A 24,582-nucleotide genomic window follows, 5' to 3' on the forward strand; every position below is an offset into this window, starting at 1 on the left:
TAAGGAATATGAACTCAAAACTCGGGAGTAATGATTAACAACAACCCCTTCACTCTGCCTGGACATCCTCTTGAGGAGAAGTATCAGCAACAGATGTATTCACTGGCTGTCCTGCGATGCTGGTTTCTTCTCTAGGAAGATTGTCTACTCTTTTCCAGTCTATAAGCCATGGTTATATGCAGTTCAATGTCAAACAATACTAACAAATGGGAATCTCACCTGGAGTCAAAATGCACCAATCTAGAGAGGTGAAGAGTTAATTCTGTGATCCTGGTCTCAGACTTTGATTCCAGGTCAGTAATAAACCCCTTGGCTTGACCAAACTCCGTTCCCTGAGAGGCCATCCTACAGTGGGTGTGACTTCTCAGGACTGGTCAAAGCAGCTGGTGGGACAGCTTAACCACAGGATTAGGAATGGATTTGTTGTATCTGCAATGGAGCCAAGGTGTCCCATCCACACCCCCGTGGCTTTTGCTGTCTGCTCTTGTGCTGTCATCGCAGACTTGTGGGCTGATCCAGTGGGCTAAACAGGAAACGGAATGAGATCATCAAAGTCAGTCACCAGGCTTTGGTTACATTGTGGAGTCAGCCACTCATTGAACAGGGTAATAGACTGATCGACCTTCCTCTCCACCAATCCCCACCTCCCATTCCCTTTTCTGTTGTTTGTCCTGTGTTTTGTGAGGCTCTCCCCTTTGACCACAGAATATTCAATGGAGGCAGGTTGGAGGATGCACAATAATTGAATTGAAATGCACTTTATGAAGGGGTGATGGGGACTGAGAGGTGGGGAATGACCTGTTTGTAAATAGGGGATTGAACACTGTGGGAGCTTCTAAACGGCAGCAGAAGCCAGCTTTGGATGGGTTGGGTCTGGAGAGGCCTGATAGAAGGGCAGCTGGTACATGACAGTGGAAATCTGTTGAATCCAGGATGAGAGAGAAGGGGCCAAAATCTTTCTTAGTGGGGCCGCAAGCTGCAGATCTAAGTATACACTCAGTGGCCACTTTATTTGGTACACCAGCTCTTTAATTCAAATATCAAATCGGCCAATCATGTGGCAGCAACTCAATGCATAAAAGCATGCAGATATGGTCAGGAGAACCAGTGGTTGTTCAGGTTAAACATCAGAATGGGGAAGAAACGTGATTTAAGTGACTTTGACCGTGGAATGATTGTTGGTGCCAGACGGGATGATCTGATTATCTCAGAAACTGCCGATCTCCTAGGATTTTCAGGCTCAACAGTCTCTAGAGCTTACAAAGAATGGTGCAAAAACAAAGCAAGAATCCAGTGAGCGGCAGTTCAATGGGTGAAAACACCTTGTTAATGAGAGAGTTCAGAGGAGAATGGCCAGACTGGTTCCAGCTACAGGGAGGCACCAGTAACTCAAGTAGCCATGTGTTAGAACAGTGATGTGCAGACGAGCATCTCTGAACAAACAACACATTGAACCTTGAAGTGGATGGGCTACAGCAACAGAAGACAACAAACATACACAGAGTGGCCACTTTATTAGATTTAGGTGGTTGGGTGGTGGAGGGGATGTGGCTTTAATTCAGGAGTGTGAAATGGGGGTTGTAAACTTGGTTGGGGGGGATAGGGGATGGGATGAACAGGGGGAAGAAAAGGAGTAAAACCAAAGTTGTTTTTGGCATGTGGGAATAGCGACCTAAGGCTCATGTTGTTCACTACTTCAGACCATGATGTGGTGAGGCCACAGCTTCTGATTCACGTTACCCCTGTTCTGCTGTGAGTCAGGTCATGAGCAGTGTACCTAGCCTTGTCAACTACTGTGGGTGCTTATATTCCCGGCTGCTTCAAGGGAGGGTTTGGAGCAATGCTTTGAGCCTGGCCATTGACAGAGAGAATTGGAAGCTATTTTCAACTAGATCAGAAGGGCTTGTGCATAGTTTTATACAACGTCCTAACAGAGTGATTTTGTTCTTTCAGATCAAGGCGCCCAGGCCCAATTCCCACTGCTACTCTGAGAATGGATTCTCCAATGCCAGTGATTCCTCATCAGAAGGTAGGACTGGTCCCACCAAATCTAGCTAGTGTAACTTCTGCAGTCAGTATGACCCTCAGAGCAAACTCCTGATCCACTCTGCCAGCTCAGCTAGTTACAGGTCGGGCTGTATGTGTTTACTGTCACTGTAGGAATGGGACTGGGAAGGAAACCTTCCACTTTCAGCAGCTAGTGTTGACTTTCTTGGACTTGGACTTCTGCCCAGGTCCTAGCCCCAAGAAGTGCAGTTACTCATCTGGGCCACCCTGCTGTACTGCCAACCCGTGAACCCCATAACCGGCAAGGTCAGGCCAATATCATCCTTCATGTGTCTCCAGAAGGATTTTCGACTTCGCTGGTCTGAAAAGCCGGAATTGCATGACACTCACAATGCATCCAGCTTTTGCAACTTTGTGGCCCTGAAACTGTGCTGCTTAAAGGGCAACACTTTAGCTGCTGGCCTGGTGCTTTACTGCTTGCTCTACATTTAAGACTGAGTTTTCCTTGCAGCTTCAGCCATCTTCCTGCACTTTAAGCCCATTGGCCTACCCTGAATACTTCTGTCAGAGATGAATGTTTACGTGTGTGATGAAGATGTGAGGGATGACACTTACTGCCACAGTGACCCAGTGGGAGGTGGCATTCAAGACTCATTAACTAAAGCCTTGCCCTCCCAGAGTTTATTGGGACTCAAGCGCATAGTTTGACTTCTCAAAGAAGCAACAATTACATGAGTTGGTCTTCAAGATGTTCCTCATTGTGCTGTAATTTGAGTTCATCCACACACATGCCTCAACTGTGCAGCACTTTGCTGTTACTTGGAGGTCATACACCCTCTTTGCCTCCCTGCCTCAAAACCATTCTAGGCCACTGTTGCTGATCTCTGCCACTCCTCAAAATTTGCTGCTCACTGCAGGAAGTTACTTTGGCTCTCTTTTTGAGGCGAGAAGATTTAATCTGATGGGAGCGGCTGCAAAAACCCAGTGGCGTTGTGTACACTTTGGAGAAGTCAGGCTTACTTTGGCTTCATTTACTTAGCATTCCTTGCAGAGAACACCAGGGCAGCCTACTGTCAGTAGCACAAAGGGCATACTTCCTGCAGATGGTGCTCTCCACCAGTCCTTGGGAGTACTCCATTTCCCTTCGCATTTCAGTGAAGCAACAGTTCCCAGTGGCTGCAAGAGTGCTGCATGCATCTTATCTACCTCCCTATAACAGCGAGCTGCCAAGGTTGTACCTGTAAGGCTGAGTGTTGGCAGTTGTAACATTTTGCAGTCAATCACCAAAGCAATGAAAGGAACCGTGTTACAAGGGGAAAGCCAACAATTCTGTTCTGGAAACCTCACGGCTGACGATCCCGAACTATATTGGACTTCTGGAAGCATATTTATGACGACACTGTCATATTTTAAACCCATTAAGAAATGGAAAAGTGACTTCTCAACTTAGTGTTGCATGCCAATGAGCAAAGGACCTTCATAATGTAAAATCCACTATGCACTGAATGGGGCAGAGTTGAAAACCCTTCTCTGTATCTAATGATTGGGATTTGGTTAAAAGTTAAACAATTTTCTAAATTTGGTATTCCAACTTCTCAGTCCTAACCTTGCCCAGTCACGCTGGATGGTAAGGTTAAGATATGGTACCTGATGTTCATCTGACTATCCCTGGCTCACTTCATAACCGGTCAAGTGGTGACTGTATTCACTGACTAAGGAGTGAGCAAGTGCTGATTAGTATGATAGAAGCATCAGGGTGATTGAAGTCTAAGTAGTTATAACTTAAAGGCTTGATCTTTTTTTGTCAATTATTGCCCAGCCTGTGGTAAAATGTAGTGCTTTTACAAAAGATGTAGATGTTAGCATGGTTTCCTGAAGAGAAAGTGTGGTCCTTTGTGGAACCATCTTCTGCTAAATGTCTCAAAGTAGGGCTGAGTGTCACAGTGTTGGTATAGACGGTCAAATCCAAATCGGAGCAGAGACTTCTTCTTGAGGGCTGCCGGGGCCTACCGTGCAGTGCATTGCTTGTTCTTCACCCAGTTCTGTATAAAGCACCTACCTCATTGTCGCCAGAATATTGATTCAGTGTGCAGATTGAAGCATGTTTCCAAATCAGGCCATTGATCTTACAGTGAATGAGATTTGCTACTGACTGATTCTGTTCAATGAATGTTTTTAAAGTTGCTTGGCTCCCTCTGCCTCCCCCTCACTCCCCATCTTCCTTGCTCTCTTCTGCTTCACCCTTCTTCACCTACCCTCTGGGTGTCTTGTGCCTTGCTGTCCCCTTGTACTATCCTAATGCTTTCACTTCTCCTATCGTTCCTCTTACCCCATCCATTGCTGTCCTCTCTCAGACTCATTGTCCTCTCTCTCGCTCTCTACCTGCTCTTATTCCTCTCCTAGCTCGGGTGATGATCCTGGGAGAGATGCAAACCAGAGGGCAGCACCATCTTCAGAAGGCTCAGTGGTGATAAGCAACTACAACGAGCCTACACTGTGGTTTCAGATGAGCCCACAGCACCGCCTTGGGGCGACTGCTGGCAGCCCTCTCAAAACACCTGACTCTTTCAAGCCACTGCTTAATAAGCTCAACAAAATCTCCGCCGACCCTCAATTATGGACCCTGTCCCATGAAGGAAGCTGTTAGGCCGGCAACCAATTTGCTTTTCATTTCTCTCCCTTCTGGGTGTACTTTCTTGTTGAAGTAACAATGCAGATGTTTCCTTTGTTTATCAGTTGCAGTAGAACTTTGCCTTGCTGTGTCTTGCTGCTCTCCTCTGTTGCCCCCAAGCAAGGTGCTCGGTTCTCCTGTGAAACAAGTCTAGGTGGAAATTGTTAAAGGAGGCAGGACCCTGTACACTTTCATCACATCATCTCCACAATCAGCAAATCATCTTCCCCCTCCCCACCATTTTTTTGCAGACATGACTCGTGTGGTAGTGTAGAAAAGCTGTTGCTGATGCTGTGCCGTTACAGCAGGTCGAGAATGGATATTTTCACCAGCACCACAGTCCTTCCCCAGTGGTAGGTGCTAGTCCCTCTTCTCCGATGTGTAGATATTCCCAGGAAACTGAGCAAATGCAGAACTTACCCACTCTTGTATAACCAGCCCCGTGTGCCGTCCTCTTTTGCCTGAATGGCTCCGATGTAAAGGCTGATGGTGCAGCCAGTAAGTGCAACTGGTGGAAGTCCATTTTGACCAGATGATTGGGCTAATCCCTTAATCCTTTCATTTTGACAAGATCATTGTGTGACACAGGCACACCGGCACACACATAAAAGTATGCAAAAGTTTGCATATGTGAGTGGAGTCTCTCACACACACTGTCTCCATTGCTCAGTGCAGATACAGTGAGTTGCAGGGACTGAATAAGGAGAACTACTGAGTACAGTACAGAGGTAGGAGCGAGGAAGATAATTCTTCTTATGAGGCTGGATAGATAAAGGTAAGTCTGTAAATGGATTGGCCTGCTGAGTGAACCTCATCCACTCCATCAGGCATTGGGTTAGTGAGCCCACCCAGGCTGTATTGCTGGCACATCACCAACAGAATCCACTTCCCATCAGCATTTCCTAAAGCTGTCTTTTGACATCCTTACTCTGAGCCAGGCATCCTGAAGGAAATCCTTTCAGAAACAGCGTACATGTCAATCCTGGGCTCATCCCCTGATGTTCCATCCAGTTTCGGGTTGGCGTTGCTCCCTTGGCATGTGCAGCAGAGACGAAAAGCACTGGACCGATCTCTGTCAGACCCTCTCATCTCCTGTCTCTGTGAATGTCTAAGCCAGCATTCGGATCTTAAGCTGTCTTGCTTCATTGTGTGTTGGTTCCAGGAAGGTGCACGTCTGAAGATGCTGGAGGTTCCTGATGCAGACACGACAGAGTTTGTACCTCATTTACTTACTTCATGCTGCTTGACTTCAGTGACAGACTGCAGATGTCCTGGTGTCAGTTTGGTCCTGGTCACTATAGCGACAGACTCGTGAGTAACTTCAGTCGCCAGTGCAGAACCTACCAAGGCAGCGACATGAGTTACTGATCATGCTGGCCACCTTATAGCCCTTGTCAAATGTCAGCACCTTCCAGAGGGAAAGGGGTGAACTGGCAGCTGAGGAAGGAATTGTGGTCTCAGTTGCACTCCATTTCACCACAGTTTCTGAAGCTTCTTCACTTATGCCATAAGATGACTGTAGAAGTCACGGGAAAAAAGAACAAGGTGGTCACTGGCACTCAGTGTCTCTTGCTGCTTCACTGCCCATTGCACCAAGTGCTGAGGTGAGTTTTAACTAGTGTAGACATTGAGTATTGTCTTCTCTGTTTAAGGTGTTTGGTAGTTTTCCTTTCAAAAATCATCTGGTCTCCCTTAGCATCTAAATTGTGCATTTTGGTGGCGCTAGCCCAATATTCCAACCTTTCATCATTCATGGAAGTTCTTGGGTTAAAGTCCTGGATCTTCTCTCCACATCACTTTTGGAATAGGTTCAGCATACAGACTATGTTGGTTCAAGATGGTGCTTCAGTACCACAGTTATACATGTTGCCTATATCCCATGTAGTGGGACAGAACTGGAATCAGAGAAGTACTGAGATGTCAGTGATGGAATAATCATGGGATGGGCGGAGAAATGGAAGAGGGATTCAGCATGGTGTGCCCTTGACTGTACATAGAAAAAGCAGGAATGTAAAGAGCACATTGCATGGGGGTGAGCTTGAGTTAACAGCAGGATTTCAAGGGATTCTGCGGGAGTGGTATTGAAAAAAGCATTAGTTGCCACTGAGAACGCTTGAAGGAAACAATGGAGTGTTGGGATGCGCACATGTTATATGATGGCAGAATATAGTAATAATGGTAAGACTCTTGGAAGTGTGGAGGATCAGAGGGATCTTAGGGTCTGAGTCCATAGTACACTCAAAGCAGCTGGGCAGGTTGACTCTCTGGTTGAGAAGGTGTATGGTGTATTGGCCTTCATCAATTGTGGAATTGAATTTAGGAGCCGAGAGGTAATGTTGCAGCTATATAGGACCCTGGTCAGACCCCACTTGGAGTACTGTGCTCAGTTCTGTTCACCTCACTTGAAGGAAGGATGTGGAAACCATAGAAAGGGTGCAGGGGAGATTTACAAGGATGTTGCCTGGATTGGGGAGCATGCCTTATGAGAATAGGTTGAGTAAACTTGACCTTCTCTCCTTGGAGCAACAGAGGATGAGAGGTGACCTGATAGAGGTGTATAAGATGATGAGAGGCATTGATTGTGTGGATAGTCAGAGGCTTTTTCCCAGGGCTGAAATGGTTGCCACAAGAAGACACAGGTTTAAGGTGCTGGGTGTAGGTACAGAGGAGATGTCAGGGGTAAGTTTTTAACGCAGAAAGTGGTGAGTGCGTGGAATGGGCTGTCGGCGACAGTGGTGGAGGCGGATACAATAGGGTCTTTTAAGAGACTCCTGGATAGACACATGGAGCTTAGAAAAATAGAGGTCTGTAGGTAATTTGTAAGGTAGGAACATGTTCGGCACTACTTTATGGGCCGAAGGGCCTGTATTATGCTGTAGATTTTCTATGTTTCACTTAGGGAGATGTACTGGGGCTTGAGAAAGTTGCTTGCTGAGTACAGAATATTAATAGAATCTTCATTAGAAGGAATACAAAGAAGAATTGGAAGAGTGGTTCTGATCTTTGGGGGCTAATTCTGAGATCAATCTGTCCATCGTGGAACTCAAATTGACAGCAGATTCTACTAAATTTGGGAGTGTATCTGTGGAATTTCTAGGGTTTTTTTTTGGCTGAACGGATGTAGTCACTGTGCTTGAAGCCCGGTGCTCCATTATGCAGTCAACAGAAGAATGTAAATTTGGGAATTGCGAAACGGATGAGTGGTGGTTAGGTGTGAGACCCCAGGTGATTTTCTTTCCTTCAGGGGAAATGGCAGTGAAGTCTACCATAAGAAAACAAGTGGGAAGTTTGGAGAAATGGAGACATACACAAAAATTCAGTGTTGCATCAGAGTTTGGCTTTGTCTGGGCCAGCAAAGTCAAAGCCAGGTTGGTTGTGGAATGATTGGGGTGCAGGTTAGTGCGGGTGAAGTAAAATAATGGAGCGAGGACAAAGTTGGGCCAAGATTGTTGAACAGAAAAGGGAGGCAGGGCTGGGTAGATGCACACTCATTGGAAATATTTACCAATATGGTCAGTAATACAACATCTTGGGGAAGGAAGCCTTCTGGTCATGTCAGCATTGTGCAATGAATTCCCTTTGCATTTTGTGATATCTCCATATTCTCAGAGCACTGTATGCTTAGTGATGGTTCCTTCTTGTGTCCCAGGTGCTCCTGAGTCCTCGGTGAAAGCTCAGGTAATTAATGCCAGTGGGTTTGTGGTTGCCTGCAGTCTGTGATTGTTGTCTTTTCCCTCCCTGTCCCCTGCTTGGCTGTGTGTTGTTGCAGGAGTCAGACCTGGAAACCAGCCCCAGTCGCCTGAGCAGCAAGCAGACATCAACTCCCGAGCACCGGCTCGGTCTGACAGCTCAGACCGCTGGCAGCCCACGCACACCTAACGGGATGTCCTGGCACTGGTCGAGCACCAGGGACACCAGCTTGTCCTGTAGTTCATCGTTGACCGCAGCCTTCGGGCAGGCACCTGCTGGGACCACCATGATGTCCTCACTAGCTACTTGTCGGACCCCTGGCATCTCACCTCAAAGAGGGGCTGACCACTCACTGGCACCAGCGAGGGTATCTGATGTAAATGGCACAATGCCGAAAGTCATCCCACAAAGGCAATACAACAGCCTGTACTCTAAGGAGACCCTTGAGAAAATGAGGAGGGCTGCAGGCCAGGAAGATGGCAGAAAGGGCAGGGCCTCTGCAGGAGGATTACTGCAAGGGTACGTACTACAACAGCATCCCCATGGGAACCTCACTATATAGCTGAGTGGACCAGTTTACTTTGGCATTCTGTAGGGAACCTCTCGTGGAACAACCTGGTGACCAGCCTGTAACCCCCTGCGGGTGACTGACCGCCAAGAAGGATCACCTCACCCAAGCCTTTCAACCTGCTCTCTGCGCATCGCGGCTTCTCACTACAGATTCCTCTGCCCTGTGCAACCTTTGGGGTTTTGGAGAAACTTGGGAGTGTCTGACACACGCTCCTCGTTTTCCAGGAGCTCAGGGACAGGAGGTGTTGAAATCAGAGAGTCGTAGAACAGAAGTACATTCAATCTTTTAATGCTAGCTCCAGGAGAGCAGTCCCATCCCTGCCCTTCCCCTATCAAATTGCAAATTACTTTTCCATGTATCTTCTTGTAAATTCCGACAGATGAGTAGACAGTTGGCCCATGGGTCTTTCCACCATTTATTTCAATCCTGGCTGATCTACTCTCTTAGTTCTGTAATTCCGTGGCCCAGTGTCTAGTTTTCCAGGAGTGTGGGCCACCCACTGGAACTTGAATTGCTGCACTGGCTCCAAAGTTGAAGATTGTGCAATGGAGCAAGTCACCTCCTGGTCCAGTGGGTTCAGGCACAGTTCAGTCGTGGGCCTGCAAAGTTTACAGTTACAGATTTACATCTGATGCGAGAGTTGGGTTCCCTGAATAAAGCTGGCATTGCAGTGTGTTTGGTATTTGTGGAGTTGAATGAACCTTGTGACCTCTGAGCAGTTTATAATCACTTTATTAGAACTAACTGCTTGCCTCGGCTTCTCGTGGAGTTGACATTTTAGAGGTGGCAGTCAGCCGGACAGCCGGCTCCACGTTCAACGAGCGGAGTTTGCACTCCAATGCTTGATCCAGATGCCGCACTTTGTGATGAAGTGGGAGCACTTGCTGTGTAACTGGGGTAGAATGACACATATTCAGGTTTGTATATGACACTGGTCTGCCTTTGTACGTAGTGCCCAAGATGTTAAAGAAACAAAGTTGTGGAAATGTGTGTCAGTCTTGTCGAAGTGAGGTCATCTAGACTGGACCCAGAAAAGGCAGAACAGAGTGCTTTCCCAGTAGTGAAAATCTAGAATCAGTGGTGATGCGAAAAGGTTTGAGAGCTCCCTTGGCATAAATGCATTGGCACAGTTAAGATGGCACGGTAGGTGCAATGGCAGAGCTGCTCCTGCAGTGCTCCAGTGATTTGGGATCAGCTGCTGAGTCTGAGAGTGATGTATCATCACGAACAGAAGGATAGTGAGACGTGGGGACGTGGTCACTGAAAGCTACAGCAGGTTTGAGCAGCGATGGATGTTTCATCACACCCATCCAGCTATGAGCTCCCGTGTGGAGGTGTGGCCTTTTACTGCCATCGCCCCTGGAACAGACTTGTCTATTAATTAGAATCTGGTTTAACATCACTGGCATATGTTGTGAAATTTGTGGTTTTGTGGCCGCAGTACATTACGATACATAATAATAAACTATAAATTACAATAATACATTATCTGTTCCTGTATTTTGAGCGCGTGTCTTCAGGCTTTTGTACCTCCTCACTTGCAGCAATGAGAAGAGGGTGCGTCCTGAGTGATGAGGTCCTTAATAATAGATGCCATCTTTTTTAGGCATCACCTTCTGAAGGTGTCCTCAGTGCTGGGGAGACTAGTGCCCATGATGGAGCTGGCTGAGTTTATAACTTTCTGCAGCATTTTCTGATCCTGTGCAGTGGCCCCTCCATTCCAGACATTGGTGCAACCAGTTAGAATGCTGTCCACGGTACATCTGCAGAAATTTGTGAGAGTCTGTGGTGACATACCAAGTCCGTCAGACTCCTAATGAAGTATAGCCACTGTTGTGTCCCCTCTGTAATTGCCTCAATATGTTGGAACCAGGATAGATCTTCAGAGATTTTGACACCCAGGAACTTGGAAATGCTCACCTTTCCACTTCAGATCCCTTGAGGAGAACTGGTGTGTGTTCCTTTGACTTCCCCTTTCAGAAATCCACAATCAATTCTTCAGCCTTACCAATGCTGAGTATAAGGTTTTTGTTGTGATACCATTGTCAGCCAGCTGATCTGCCTTGTGGCTGTACGCCTCCTTGTCACCATCTGAAATTCTGCCAACAATACTTGTGTCTTCTGCAAAATTATAGATGACATGTGAGCTGTGCCTAGAGATACAGCCGTGGGTGTAGGGAGAGTAGAGCAGTGGGCTAAGCACACATCCTTAAGGCACAAGTGTCGATTGTTGGTGAGGTGGAGATGTTATTTCCAATCCACACAGACTGTGATCTCCTGGTAAGGACGTCAAGGATCCAGCTGCAGAAGAAGGTACAGAGACCAGTGGTTTTGGAGCTTGTTGGTTGCACCTTAACCCTCCTGAAAGTTGTTCCAACATTGGTCTCTGAAACAGAGGTCACAAGATCACCAGCAGCCGCAGGAATTTGCACAGATGTGGTTTTATTCTCCTTTTCAAAGTATGTACAAAAGGCATTAAGCTCATCTGGGAGTGAAGCATCACAGCCACTTACAATGTTAGGTTTTGCCTTGTAGGAAGTAATGGTCTACAAACCCTGCCAGAGCCAGCATGCATCTGAGTCTGTCTTTAACCTCAATCAGAATTGTTTCTTCATTAAACTATCCTCCTGTAGGTTGTACCTGGACTTTTTGTATAGTTCTGGACCACCAGTTTTGAATGCCACAGATCTAGCCCTCAGCAGACTACAAATCCCTACTTCATCTCTGGCTTTTGGTTTGGGTATGTCCGGTCTTGAAGGAAACCTGTTGAGAACACCGTGGTGGTGTAACAATTGAAGTCAGTTGTTTGAAAACAGAAATCTGGTTCACAGGAAGAGTTGGATTTTCATTGTCAGAAACATGACTCTCTTTAACCTCATTACACTTAGTTCATTGGATCCATGTTTGGTAGGTTAATTGCCCCTCATGTGTAATTAAGGGTTAAGGATTGATGGTAATGTGGAGAGAATCGTTTACAGAGAAGGAAAGTGGTAGCTGACCCCTTGGTATAGACAGTACTGCCTGGAGAGCTGAGAACTTCCAATGAGCTGCTGTTTAATTCAGAATTATCAGAACTATCCATGTTTCTGTAGTTCACAGCTACTAATATTCCTTGATTATTGCCTGCCTGTGACACACAGCCTTGGGCTAATACAACATGGAAACTGGCTCTTTGGACCAATTTTCTATGGCAACCAAGATATCTATCTTGAGTTAGTCCCCATTTTTCTGCATTTGACTCATCTCTCTCTCAGCCTTTTATATCCATGTTACCAGTCCAAATATCTTTCAAAACATTGTTTCTGTACCCAGTGATGTAGACACCTTGCGAAGGGTGGTGTAAGGATGTCTTTCTCCACCAGATCATGAGAGCAGTGAGATTGGGCATTTATTGTGAGGCAGTCTGACCCTGCTCTTTGCAACCAGGATCGTAGCTTCCCTTCTGTGACCCCTTATACGGAGCTCTCACCACCAGTGGTTCAGTCCACTGAGCTGAGTCACATTTTATTTCCAATTTCAGGCCATTCCCCAAGGTTACAAATGCCCAACCTCTAGGCATCCGCACCCCAACATACGAACGAGCTCCCATCATTTTATTCAATTCAAAAGTCATTCATGCATTCTTCCCTATAAACAGCAGGTCTAATTTTCTATTTCTCTCCAATTATAGTAATTGGTCAATCTTAGTCTTACGTGCTTTTGATGCCATTCGTTACAACACTGAGGAAGTATGGTTAGACATTGAATGATTTCTGTGTATTTTCTGACTCACAGGCAAAATTGGCTTATGGGAGAGTGTAAAGATGGAAGCCGGCTGTTATGAAATGTTGGCCTGAATTGCAACAGTCCAGCAGACTCGAGTATAACCGGAGCTCAGGGAGGGTGGAGAACAGTTTCTGTTAGAGCTGGCCCAACAGAGCAATGCTCAAATCTAGGAACTGGTTAGGAGTCTTCTCTTCAGTAGGAGTTGTGTGGCTGTGGAGGAAGCAGCATAGCAGGGATCACACAACACATTGGCTGCAGGCCACTGAGTGGTATAATTACTGAAGTACTGTTGCATGCTGGGTTACAGCTTCCACATCTGTAATGCCATGCTGTTCAGTAGTACTCCAGATGTGAGTGTATTTCAGAGATGGGCAGGTGGAGGGGAAGCAGTACCTGATCTACAGATGTTGACCTCTTTAAAATGTTTTCATTGCTGTAGCTACTTTTGGGGACATCACTCACAAAACAATCATTAAGGTCTGCCATTAAAATGGTGTTAATATTTCAGGTTGATGATATTTGGTCAGAATTGTCCTAAATGAATGTCATTGATCTGAAACATTAATACCCTTTCTCTCTCTATAGATGCTGCCAAGTTTTCTGCTTTTATTTCAGATTTCCAACATCTGCCATTCATTTTGCTTCTGGTGAAACAATAACCTGAAGTGGTGACCAGAGGAGGTTCAATTGTTACCTGCTGTATGCATTAGGACCACAAGAGGGCGATGAACTACCAATGTGGCTTATAAGCCCCAGGGGACCATATTGCATCCAGCCAGAGTCGGTATCTAGGCAGGTTTGAGCTTGAAGATTCCACCAGCACTAAAGACATTCCAGACCTCTCTACTTGCAGCCATCTCCTGGCGCATCCAGTACCCCATTCTGAGCCAGCCTGCCTGAACTGTGTGTCTATTTGCAAATGGAATTAGTTTACTTTTGTCACATGTACACAGGTACGGTGAAAAGCATGTCTTGCATGTTGTTCGTATAGATCAAACCATTACACAGTGCATTGAAGCAGTACAAAATAAAATAAAAATGGAATGGAGAATATAGTGTTTCAGGTATAGTGCAGGTATACACAAGGTGCGAGGTGATAGTGAGGGAGATTGTAAGTCCCAGAGTCAGGGTGTCGTGTCTGTAGCCTGGCTCTTGCCATGTTCGCCAACCTTGTGCGGGGGACCAGTGAAGCAGCTGTGGCTACACCAGCACTGTCAATGGACTTCTCACTGCCACAGCCATGTTGAGCTGGCATTGCCCCAGGAGCTCAGCTGGTGTTGGGCCTGTTGTGCCTGGAGTGATTAAACAAAAACAGGCGAGCTGGAGCCACTCAGCCGGTGAAGCAGCTTCCGTGGAAAGAGAAACCAGTCAAGGCTTTGTGTTAGCAGCCCCTCCTGGGAACTGGGAGTCTTCTCCCTTGCTTCCTCTGGTGACTGAGGTTGACATCTTATTATTGCCTTGGCCGTTGTGTGATATCAGGTTCACGGGTTCAGTGAGTGGAGACAGAAGCCACTCACTATGGGTAAGTAAGTTAACTATTTATTTACAGGACAAGACAGACGCTAAACATTCAGGAATCCTTCAAGCTGCACTTAGTAACAAATATTTATCTAAATTGAGCGCTTGAATTGGCAGGACAAAGCAGAAACTAAACATTCAGTAATTGATCCAAGTTGCATGCAGTGGCAAATACTTACTAAAGGTGCGTCTGGGCCCTCTCTGACTGTGGCAGACTTCCACTGTTTACTGTTCCCATGGCACCGGTTGTGGCCCCCAACCTGTGGTGACCCAGAGACCGTAAAGGGATCGCGTGCTTTCACCGCACTAGATTTATACTCGACTGGCACTGCGATGTCATCAGCTAAACAGCAGCTGGTGGAAGTGCTGCATTGCTCTTTAAATGGACCGATCCCTGCTACCCACAGGGGTTTCGATGAGCGGGTAACTGTAACAATAGCCTCACTGTTACTACCTTGACTTGTTTAAAATCTAGTCTGAAACCACTCACTCTGTCTCCCTGACCTTGTCTAAACTTGCTGAGGGTCAGGCTGGTGGGTTGCCCTCTTCTCGTTACTATCATCAAGGAGGAGATACTGGAGCCTGAAGACCCACACTCAATGTTTTAGGAACAGCTTCTTCCCCTCTAATCAAGTTTCTTACCATTCATGAACACTATCTCACTCTTCCTCTTTTTTCACGATTTATTTGTTTGATGTTCATTTTTCTGTGCCTCACTTCTGTACGTCTGACACAAAGCAACAAATGGCAGCAATAATAAACTTGATTCTGACTCTGATACATTTTGTACTCTAGCCCTCTTTGTACTTCATGCCACATAAAACAAGGCCATTCAGCCGTTTGAATCTATGTGGGCTCTCAGAATAATCCCATTCCTGTAACCTGTACATGTCTTTTACACTTTCTGATCTTCCATCTGTACCTATTAGAGTGACAATTCCCAGCCGCCAGTCAACATGTTTCAGGATGTGGGAGGAAACTGGAGCACTCCAAGAGAACGTGCAAACTCCCAACGCAGACAGCACCTCGTTACTGGAGCACCACCGTGCTGCTTCTCGCGTTGAGGAAGATTGTGCTGGGTTCTGGTGACTGGCGTGTGCACATTCCTGCTTGGTTTCCTGATGTTTTGCCAGCTCCATTCACGTCTCTTGGTAGAGGCGCAATCTGGAGGCAGAAACTTAAGGTTTTGCGTGTCGCGTTTCTCGGGAATATTTGTTCACTGATCCGCTACTGACTTCAGTGACAGTTGCCCGTTGCCTCTGTGTGGGTGGAATGGTGGGGGCACTAACACAGATAGAGGTACAGGCTTATTCCTGATGTACCATAGTGTGCTGTGAAGACTAAACCTTTTTAATTTCTTTTTTCCTCCCACAGATTGTCAACACTGCAGCCAAGTTAGTGGGCAGCCATCCTGTGGTAGCGTGTTGTGTGTTGTGTTCAAGGGCAGCATGATGAGGCCCTGTTGCTCCAAGCTGTGATTCTCTTCCTGGTCTTGAGTTGCTGTGCAGAACGAGTTTGGTTTGCTGTCATGTGTTCCAGATCATTGCACCCTGCCCTGTGTTCTAGAACCATCATCCTACTGCATTTCATATTCTGCTAAATCCATGCAAACTCTAGATGTAAGACAGGTCCAGAAGCCAAGTCTCTCTTCCCACCTTCCACTTGTCATGCTCCATCCTGGGGTTTACCTTCAGCCCTATATCAGCCCTTCCTGTTACAAGAGCTTAAGACAGGGTTCAATGCAGGATCTGAGGTTATGAAGCAGGTTGACGGTATAATTCTTCAGTCAAGAGCCAGTAAACACAAGATGAGCTGACTAATCTCCTCCTGTGGCCCAAGGGTTGGGCTTTGGAGCCCATTGCTACCCCAGTGACAGTTTACGCTCAAATGGCATGGAGATGAAGAGGGTATTTCTAATAGGGGGGGAGTCTAGCAGCAGAGGGCACAGCCTCAGAATAGAAGGACGGCCATTCAGAACAGAGAAGTCGCGGATTTCTTTTTAGCCAGAATGGTGAGTCTGTGGAATTCATTGCCACTTGTGGAGGCCAAGCGATTGGGTGTATTTAAAGTGGATGTTAATAGGTTCTTGATTAGTGAGGATGCCAAGATTACTGGGAAAAGGCAGGAGAATGGGGATGAAGGGGAAGATAAATTAGTTGGTGGTTGAATTGTGGAGTAGAATGAATGGGCTCCTATGTCTCATGGTAAACATGGGAGTCTACCCTGACAGAGCAGAGGACCTGGACCCTGAGGTAACAGCCTGTGACCAAAGGTTTGGTTAGCAGCGTGTCAATGGTGCTGCTGATGGGAAAGAGAGGGTATGCTGAATGTCAATCCCTAACAACTACAGGGTGGGGGAGCTGGTGGGGGGGGGGTTACAGGAAGTACATTGAAGGGGCTGTTCCATGGTCTAAGTTTGACAAGAGTTGGTGGGTCAGAGGGCTGTGCACATGAAGAGAGCCAAGACTTAAACCAGACATTGGACCAATAGCCAAAGCTGACAGTGAGCCCAGTGAGGTGGTGTGTGTGGGGGGGGGGGGGGGAGAGGCAGCAGCCGGGGGCAGATCACGGTAAAGAGAACTGGATGGAGAGAGTGAGGGCAGATGTGGAAGACTAAAGATAATCCAGTAACAGGGTGCTTCATGGATTCAGAGCCACAAGGTTGCCGGGGGGCGGGGGGTGGTGTTAGAGGGAGGAAGGGACGTGCTGCACACTGCTGACACGTGCAATTGCAGAGGATCAGGCAAAGAGAGAATGAGGTGGAGGAGATAGAGGGGAGAGGTAGAGGAGGGGGTGGAGGGGCAGGTGGAATCCCTTTGTTGTAGATACCCGGAATGCCCCGAGACTGGTGTTAATTCCACATTGTAGATTGTGAGTTATCTGCTCACTCTGAACAGGAAATTCCTAAAGCTCAACCACCATGTCCTCCCTCTTCCTGGTGTGTCCCAGCTGTGCATGATCAAATGAGAAATGGGGAAAGTGGAGAGATATGGAGAAGAAAAGAACTGATGAGGCACCTTGTGTATCACCACTTTATCCTGATAAGCTCCTTATTTTGCATTGTGCTACACGGGGTCCAAACTTATTCTAGTGGACTACGGCAGTATTTCCGACCTGTGGAAAGGGACTGATACAGGCTTCAGTTTGGGGGGAGGGTTAGGTTTGGGGTAATAGTTGCTGTAGTTGGGATGAGGGTTTGGGTTATGTGAGGAGTTGGGAATGGAGCCTGTTGTCGAGAGCGGTCACGAATGGGGTAACAATCTCTTGTGTTGCCAGGAGGGTTTCTAATGTGCAGAATTTTGAGCTGTGTGCTGAGTAACCTGACGGACTGGTGCACAACGAGCTTGGTACGATGGTGGCTTTGCGCACTGCATGCTCAGACAGTGAGTGGGCTGCCTTGGGCAGGACTGGTATGGACGGTGCATGCTGCGTGTTGAGCTTGGACATCGATGGAAGTTTGCAAAAGCGCTGGGGATTGTGTTGAAATGTCAAAATTATTTTCTCAAAAAATGGGAGCAGGGAAGTACTTAGCTTGTGCCAGTGACAGCAGAAGGAAGAGTTGGAGGCTTGATGAACTGACCGTTTATCGTGACTTTCTGCAGCATCTTAAGTTATTATGCCCCCTCTCTTGCAGCACTGCTGTCACCGACACAAGTCCAGACCCAATGCTGTGGAAGTCATCGGTGCTATTTATATCGGAGTGCCAGAAGAGATAGGCTGGTTTGAATAACTCCCCATCAGCTGGTGACCTGCATGGCGTGTCTTCTTTCCCTAATAATAATCTATGTGCAGACCCTGTGTGAAGATTAGCAGAAGCCTCTGGCATTGGGGTTGGTTCTTCTGGGCATCCCACCTCGTATCTTCATTCTCCAGTGACTGGATTATCAGACCTCCTTTGCCAGTGACTGTCTCCCACTGGGGCTTTGGGTCGGCAGCTCTGCCCTCTGGAGCACTGGATGCTGAGAAAGCAACATTATACTCTTGGCCAAATTGGTGTGAACTGTTGATTCTGCATCTAACATTGCTGGCTGGGACAGTCACTGAGTGCTCAACTTTCAGATTTTATTTTAATGCGTTGCCATTCACCCTCCCAGCCCTCATAGTGTGGCAGTACAAGCTTATACTTATTTACCATTGCCACTGGTCCATTCAGCCCAATGGATCCATGCTAGCCCCCAAGCAGAGCAATCCCATCAATCCTACCTTCCACTCTTCTCTGAATTTTCCTGTATCTGGGTAACATTCTCTCTCTCAAACCCATCAGCTCCAATTTGATCAACAGACACAAAATATCGGAGGAACTCAGCAAGTCAGGTGGAATCTAAGGATGGAAAGGAAGAGTCAATGTTTTGGGCCCAGTACAGCCGAAACGTAACTCTTTATTGCCCTCCATAGATTCTGCTTGACCATTTGAGTTCCTCCAGCATTTTGTGTGTGTTGCTCTGGATTTCCGGCATCTATAGATTGTCTTGTGAGTTCCCATTTGAACTATTTGCCCCTCACCCGCATTAAGGAGTAATTTACACCAGCCAATTAACCTACCCACGTCTTCAGAACGTGGAAGGAAATTGGAGCACCTGGGGAAACCTCTGCAGTGTCTGTGAGGATATTCAAACTCCAAACACTGATAGCATCTGAGGTTGGGGTGGAAGCTGTTTTGCTGGGGGCAGCACTGCTGTGCTGAGCTCAACAAAATCTGCCCTTTATCCTCCACCTTTTGGATCAGGAGATCTGACGGAGTGACCCCCTCCATGTCTGCTCTTCCACCCATCACCCACCACCAGCTTCTCCCAATGAGTAACGGGTCAGGAAATGACCAGGTGTCAGAAAGCCCTGGGAAGCTGCAAGTGGCACTTTACCGAAGCCAGGGACCTTTCAGAGGAACTGGAGACTGTTTATTACTGTCACATGCGCAAACACCTTCAGTAGTGTTCTAACACTGAGAGAGATGCTGTCCTTGAGCTCAGTGGGGTCAGCACTGTGGAGTGTCCCACGTGAGGACGGGAGTTGGTCCAGGGAGATTGGGCTGTTTCTTCCTTCTGGGACTTCTGGATTTCTAAGTGGGAATTTGAGATAAGAGGCTTCTGCATCTTCCACCTCCCCAGTACTAACAAAACTTTCCCAGTAATGTTCCTTCCTGCCACCTTTCACTCTCCTTTCCTCTCTCACTCCCACCACCTGTAGCGAGTACATGGAGCGCTTCAACCCCAATGCACTGAAGGACTCCGTGCTGTCCACGCACAAGCCCATCGAAGTGAAGGGTCCTGGTGGAAAGGCCACCATCATCCACGCCCAGTATAACACCCCCATCAGCATGTACTCTCAGGACGCTATCATGGACGCCATTGCCGGCCAGGCCCACGCCAGGGGCAGTGACCTGTCAAGGTAGGCCCGGGAGATCTCAGAACACCAGGGGCCGCAGGAGCCATTTTGCGCCTCTGGAGTTAATATAGTAATTTCAAGATCAAATAACAATTAGCATTGTATTAAAGTTCAGCTTTTGTTTGTAAACTGCTCAACAAAAAGTGGGCTTCTGAAGTCGTATGTGGGTTTAATGTTTCCTCTAGGTCAGTGCACTGTCAAACTCTGCAGCGAAATGTCAACAAGAGGAATAACTAGTGCCTGGGTATTTGTATAGAACCTATCCGTGGCCCTGGTCCTCTTCATGGCCCCTTGGAGACCTGGGTTGTAGTGTGGGATGTTCCCTTTCTCTCTTTCGCAGCAGGAGGAGGCCATTTGGCCCATCCTTCCCATTTTGTCCAAAGGAACCTACTTAGCCTAATGCACCTTCTTGCACTGAATCCACAGCCTGCTGCCCATCCACCTACCAGTGTTTTTAAGTGAGGTGTTGCTGTCTGGTTCTTCCTACAGTGGGTGCTGAACTCCAACTGCTTGTTGGGGGGAGGGGGAGGGGTTTCTCAATCTAATCTTTCTGCTAACTATTATAATTGCCTTTCCATCAGTTTTTGATCCTTTTACTTTGACCCACTTCATTGAAGTCTCTGCTTGATCCTTATCAAATCTTACCTCCTGATTTCTCTTTTTCATTCCCAATAAACATTTCCATTCCCTCTCCTGTACAACCATGACTTCCCTGTAATCAGAATTGTGCACAGTGCTCAAGCTGTTTCTGACTGTTGTACAGATCCTCTTCAGATGTATGATCATAACAGAAAGTATCCTCTAGGTCTCTTCACTCGTCTAATGGATCTTTGAGGACCCACAAACTGAAAGTCTCTCTGAACTTCGTATCTCCCAATCACAGTGTGTTCTCTTGCCCTGTTGTGCCCTCCAAATGCAGAATTTGACACTAATCAATTCCAGGAAAGGGTTAATGGCCGTTTTCAGGTTATACACCCGAATGAGATTCCAAGTTTGCTCAGGATTCCTTTGATCCGCAGCCTTGTGTGGCCCATGGAACCATCAACGGAAGGAAGCCCCTGCGTTGCCCTCCCGACATTCTCTGTCACTGCATGAGGTGTGTGTAGCAACAGAACGCTGGTCCATGCACACTGTCCCTTTAGAACAGCCTCCCAACCCTAACCATACCCCATTCCACATAGCCCGCCCGGCAAAGGAACTTGACATGTTAGGTTTAACTGAGAGTTGTCATGCATCACTGAAAAGGAAGCCTAGATCTGATAGGTGCCTCCATTTCATTGAAAGACCCCCACAGTACTGTCAGCAGTCAGTGAGAAATAGCACGCGTTCTTCACCACAAGAAATGTAGCTCTCAGTTGCTGAAATCTCTCCTTGAGGGAGAACAGAGAAGACGTGGTAAGGTTTGGTCGTTCCTGTGGTGGTCGGTGGCCCATTCTCTTCCTCACAGGGATGGTTGTTCGCCCGTCCCGACAGCCTACCATCGCTTGTGAGTGACAACAGTGGTGCGGGACAGCTGCTACTCAGATACTTCCCAGCCAGGATGCAGCTCGGAACATGACCTCTGGACTTTGGTGCTCATTTATTTTGTATGGATGGCGGGCGGCTTTGTTGCTGCACACCGAGTTTCAGCCTGGTTCAGTGCCAGGACATTAGGGAATGCCCCTGTTTCTGGGTGTGAGGAAATGAATTTGCCCACAGGTTCAGCACCTGCACCTCTTCGACATCTGCCTGTTCCAGAAAACCGGGTTTTGGTCGCAAGGTAAAGTTACAGCCGTCCCTTGCCTGTAACCCAGTGCACTGTGCTGAGCACTCTTCACAGAATCTGACTATGAACACAAGCTTAAACCAGACTCCAGGTTTGAAGTTTGGTTATTGTGTAGCAGCTAGTTACAAGGCTAGTTCTTCTCAGTTTCTGGGGAATTGCTGTGTGGTAGAAGATGGCTCAAAGGTTTATAGACTGTAGTGCCATCTGAACTGAGCCTCTCCTGATATTAGTACATTTTATCACCATGTGGTGAAAATACTCCCCATGATTTTGTGATAACTCTGCGGTTAAATGACCACAACTTGATAGTGTTGACAATCTGATACCTTGTGTAGATCTGGGATTGGTGTTGCAACTCTTGTTTTGATAGGTAGAGCAGTGTTTTATTCTAATGGTATGTTACTTCTTTCTTTACCCCCTCCATCCTATCCCCATCCCACTCACACACACTCTTCCCTCACTCCCATTTCTAACATACAACTGTCATTGTCATTTTTGTTACCTGTCTATCAAACCCACCTACCTTCTAAACTATCATGGATACCAATGGTCAATGCCCTGGGCGGGTTTGATCACGTGACCCCCAGTGGCCCTGAACCTCCATTTGCGTAAGTAGGTCCAACTTTCATAACCAAACTATTGTTTCTTAACCAAGTCTGTACTAAACTGTCCGGGACCAGCAACACCTTTTCAATCCCAGACACCAGAGATGGGAGATTCCCTTTCTTAGTTCCTTGCCACTTGTGTTGAGATTGTGCTGTGACATGTCCATATGCCTTTAGCAAGAAGGTTGGGGTGCATTTTCATGAGCCCACCAGTAAGGTAAATTCTGAGGGTGCATGTTGTAATGCATTAGCCATTGACATGTGGTGCTGAAGTGTTGTGGACAGCTATTGATGGGGTAGTTGGAGTTGGGTTAGGTAAGGACCTTGAGAACGGTAAGCTTGCCTTTGCCTTCTTGGAAGCCTCCATTGTGAAGAGGAAGCTCACTGGCTTTTGAAGGGACGTTGGTAGTTCCTTCAGACGAGGGTAGGTTTGCGATACTGTGCCGGTCCATTGGGTCGTGCTAGGATACATTTAGATCCCAAACTTGTCAATGCATCTTTATTAGTATCACCTTGATGAAGTTCGGCAGGGTGTGGGGAAGGTGAGTGAAGCAGGCTATTTTATCTTCTCGTCCTCAAGTGGATGAAAGATGGACAGTGTAGCCAGTTGACCAAGCATCAGTCTGCTCAGTATAGAGATATTGCTTTCACATTGCATTCAGATCTAATTTAAACATCAGTGGCAAATACAACTTAAAGTTAAACAATATAAATACACTTACGAGCCAGAATATGGATAGAATTGAGCAGTAATGCAGTGTATGAAGTAGGATACTGAAATGACCACTGCAGTCAGTGGAAGAGAGAATAGAATGCTTTTTTGGGTGGTTAGAATGCCAGGCAGGAAACCAGGAGATAAATGAAGAATTGTTTAAGAACGGTTTGTTGGGTTTTCCCTTTCATGCCCTTGGAGAGGTAGACAGTGCCAGCAGGCAGAGTGTAGTGCAGCAAAGTTCGTCTTTGATCTCATGAACTTAATTGTAAGGAATGTTGGGGAAACAAACAAGTTTTTATTCAAAAAGAGATCTGAGGGAATGTTAGTCGATTTCACTGTCAACGTTGGGGAGTCCGGGAGAGAGCCGAGAATTCCAACTCTGTTTGACACAATAGTAAATGAATGGTGGAAGGTACCAAGGAAGCAAATGGTGTAAGTAAGCCAGACAGGAAACTGGATGTGGACAGAAGGTGGATTCAGATAACCATAATTTGATGGGCTTGTTAAACCAAACGCTTTTTGTTCATGCTCTTAAAATGACCAACATACCTTTCACATACCACTGGATAAGTTCTAACATTATCCTGAAAATTGTAGTTGTAGAATTATTCCAGGTAATGTTTTGTGTTTGTTTAAAGATCAGTGTACACCCGAAATGCTGGTGCGTGCCCTTCAGCCTTCCCACGATGCTGCATGCAGTGTTGGATTGAGTGTGCAAAATATACCCCTATTAAAATCATTGACACAGGTTGTCGATTGATACTTCCACTAGCAAATGCAGAAATTGATTTGTTTTTTTCTGATGTCTGCTAACCTGAGCTAACTATCATGGTCATGTTTTGCGTCCTGATCTAGACCTGAGTGGAGAGGAGATTAACATTTGTATTCATTACAATTAGTCCAAACTTTAGTGTGCACTGTAATCCAGGGATGCACTTTAGAATGTTTTGAGCTTGAGGTTGAAGCCTGTTTTGTTGGAACGTTTTGTGCAACCGATGATCAAGATTACATATCTCAAGGGAGAACAGGTATACTTACACTGAAACAAACAGTAAGTTACCAACTAACAGAACTTTGATTTCAGAATACCATTTATACGGAAAAAAAACACGTTTAATTGTTGTCAAAGTGGGAATATGGTCAAAGAATGCTGCTGCCCCAAATGTAATGTGATACTGCAGAGATTGGCATGGTTTGGAGAGGGCTAGAGGTCAGTGCAAGATAGTTGGAGATCAAAAGATTTTTTTGGGCTTCTCTACTTAGTTCTAAAGGTACATCTCTTCCAAGTGAGTCTTGCAGATTTACTTCTAAGGAAAGTGAGGCTCAGTGGAAGTTGCCACTGTGAGCTATGTGCGGTGAGTGAAGTACAAAACTGGTTGAAATTTTAAACAACAAATGCAGATGCTGCAAGTTCCGAAATAAAATTAGGAAATGCTAGAAACACTCAGCATCTGTGGAGACAGAAACAGGGTTAATGTTCCAAGTCTCTTGAATTGCTAACTCTGTTTGTTTCTTCACATTCACTGCACAAAGAGTTGTGAAGCTGTGTGATACTCTGGCATGCCCACTGGCTTCTTCAGCCATCTCCCTTTAAACACAGCCGTCTAGCACTTCAGCTCTCTGCCACACTCCACATCCAGTAAAGCAACCTGCTACCAGTACCAATCAGCTTGATCTACAGGCACCCAGCATCCATTCTGGTTGTGTCAATGGGCTGAACACTGCAGAGACAAGGTTCCCTTTGTTATCACAGAGTGCTTGGGTCATCTAAGGGAGCAGCAGAGCCCACAGCAGAATGAAGACTGCCTTACCAAGCTGACAGTGAAGCCTGTAGATCAAGCTGATTGGTACTGGTAGCAGGTTGCTTTACTGGATGTGGAGTGTGGCAGAGAG

At 46.6% G+C, this 24,582-nt stretch overlaps 1 protein-coding gene across 1 annotated transcript in view; it reads left to right on the plus strand.

Annotated features, from left to right (window-relative positions):
• LOC132378935 (LIM domain-binding protein 3-like) overlaps nucleotides 1-24,582 on the plus strand; it is a 102,146-nt gene that overhangs the window by 70,243 nt on the left and 7,321 nt on the right. Inside the window, exons 4-5 of the mRNA XM_059946302.1 lie at nucleotides 1,954-2,029; nucleotides 8,448-8,887. Of these exons, the coding sequence (XP_059802285.1) occupies nucleotides 1,954-2,029; nucleotides 8,448-8,887 (516 nt within the window). The remainder of the gene's footprint in view (nucleotides 1-1,953; nucleotides 2,030-8,447; nucleotides 8,888-24,582) is intronic.

Source organism: Hypanus sabinus, chromosome 21 (assembly GCF_030144855.1).
Source record: "Hypanus sabinus isolate sHypSab1 chromosome 21, sHypSab1.hap1, whole genome shotgun sequence".
Classification (NCBI taxonomy): domain Eukaryota; kingdom Metazoa; phylum Chordata; class Chondrichthyes; order Myliobatiformes; family Dasyatidae; genus Hypanus; species Hypanus sabinus.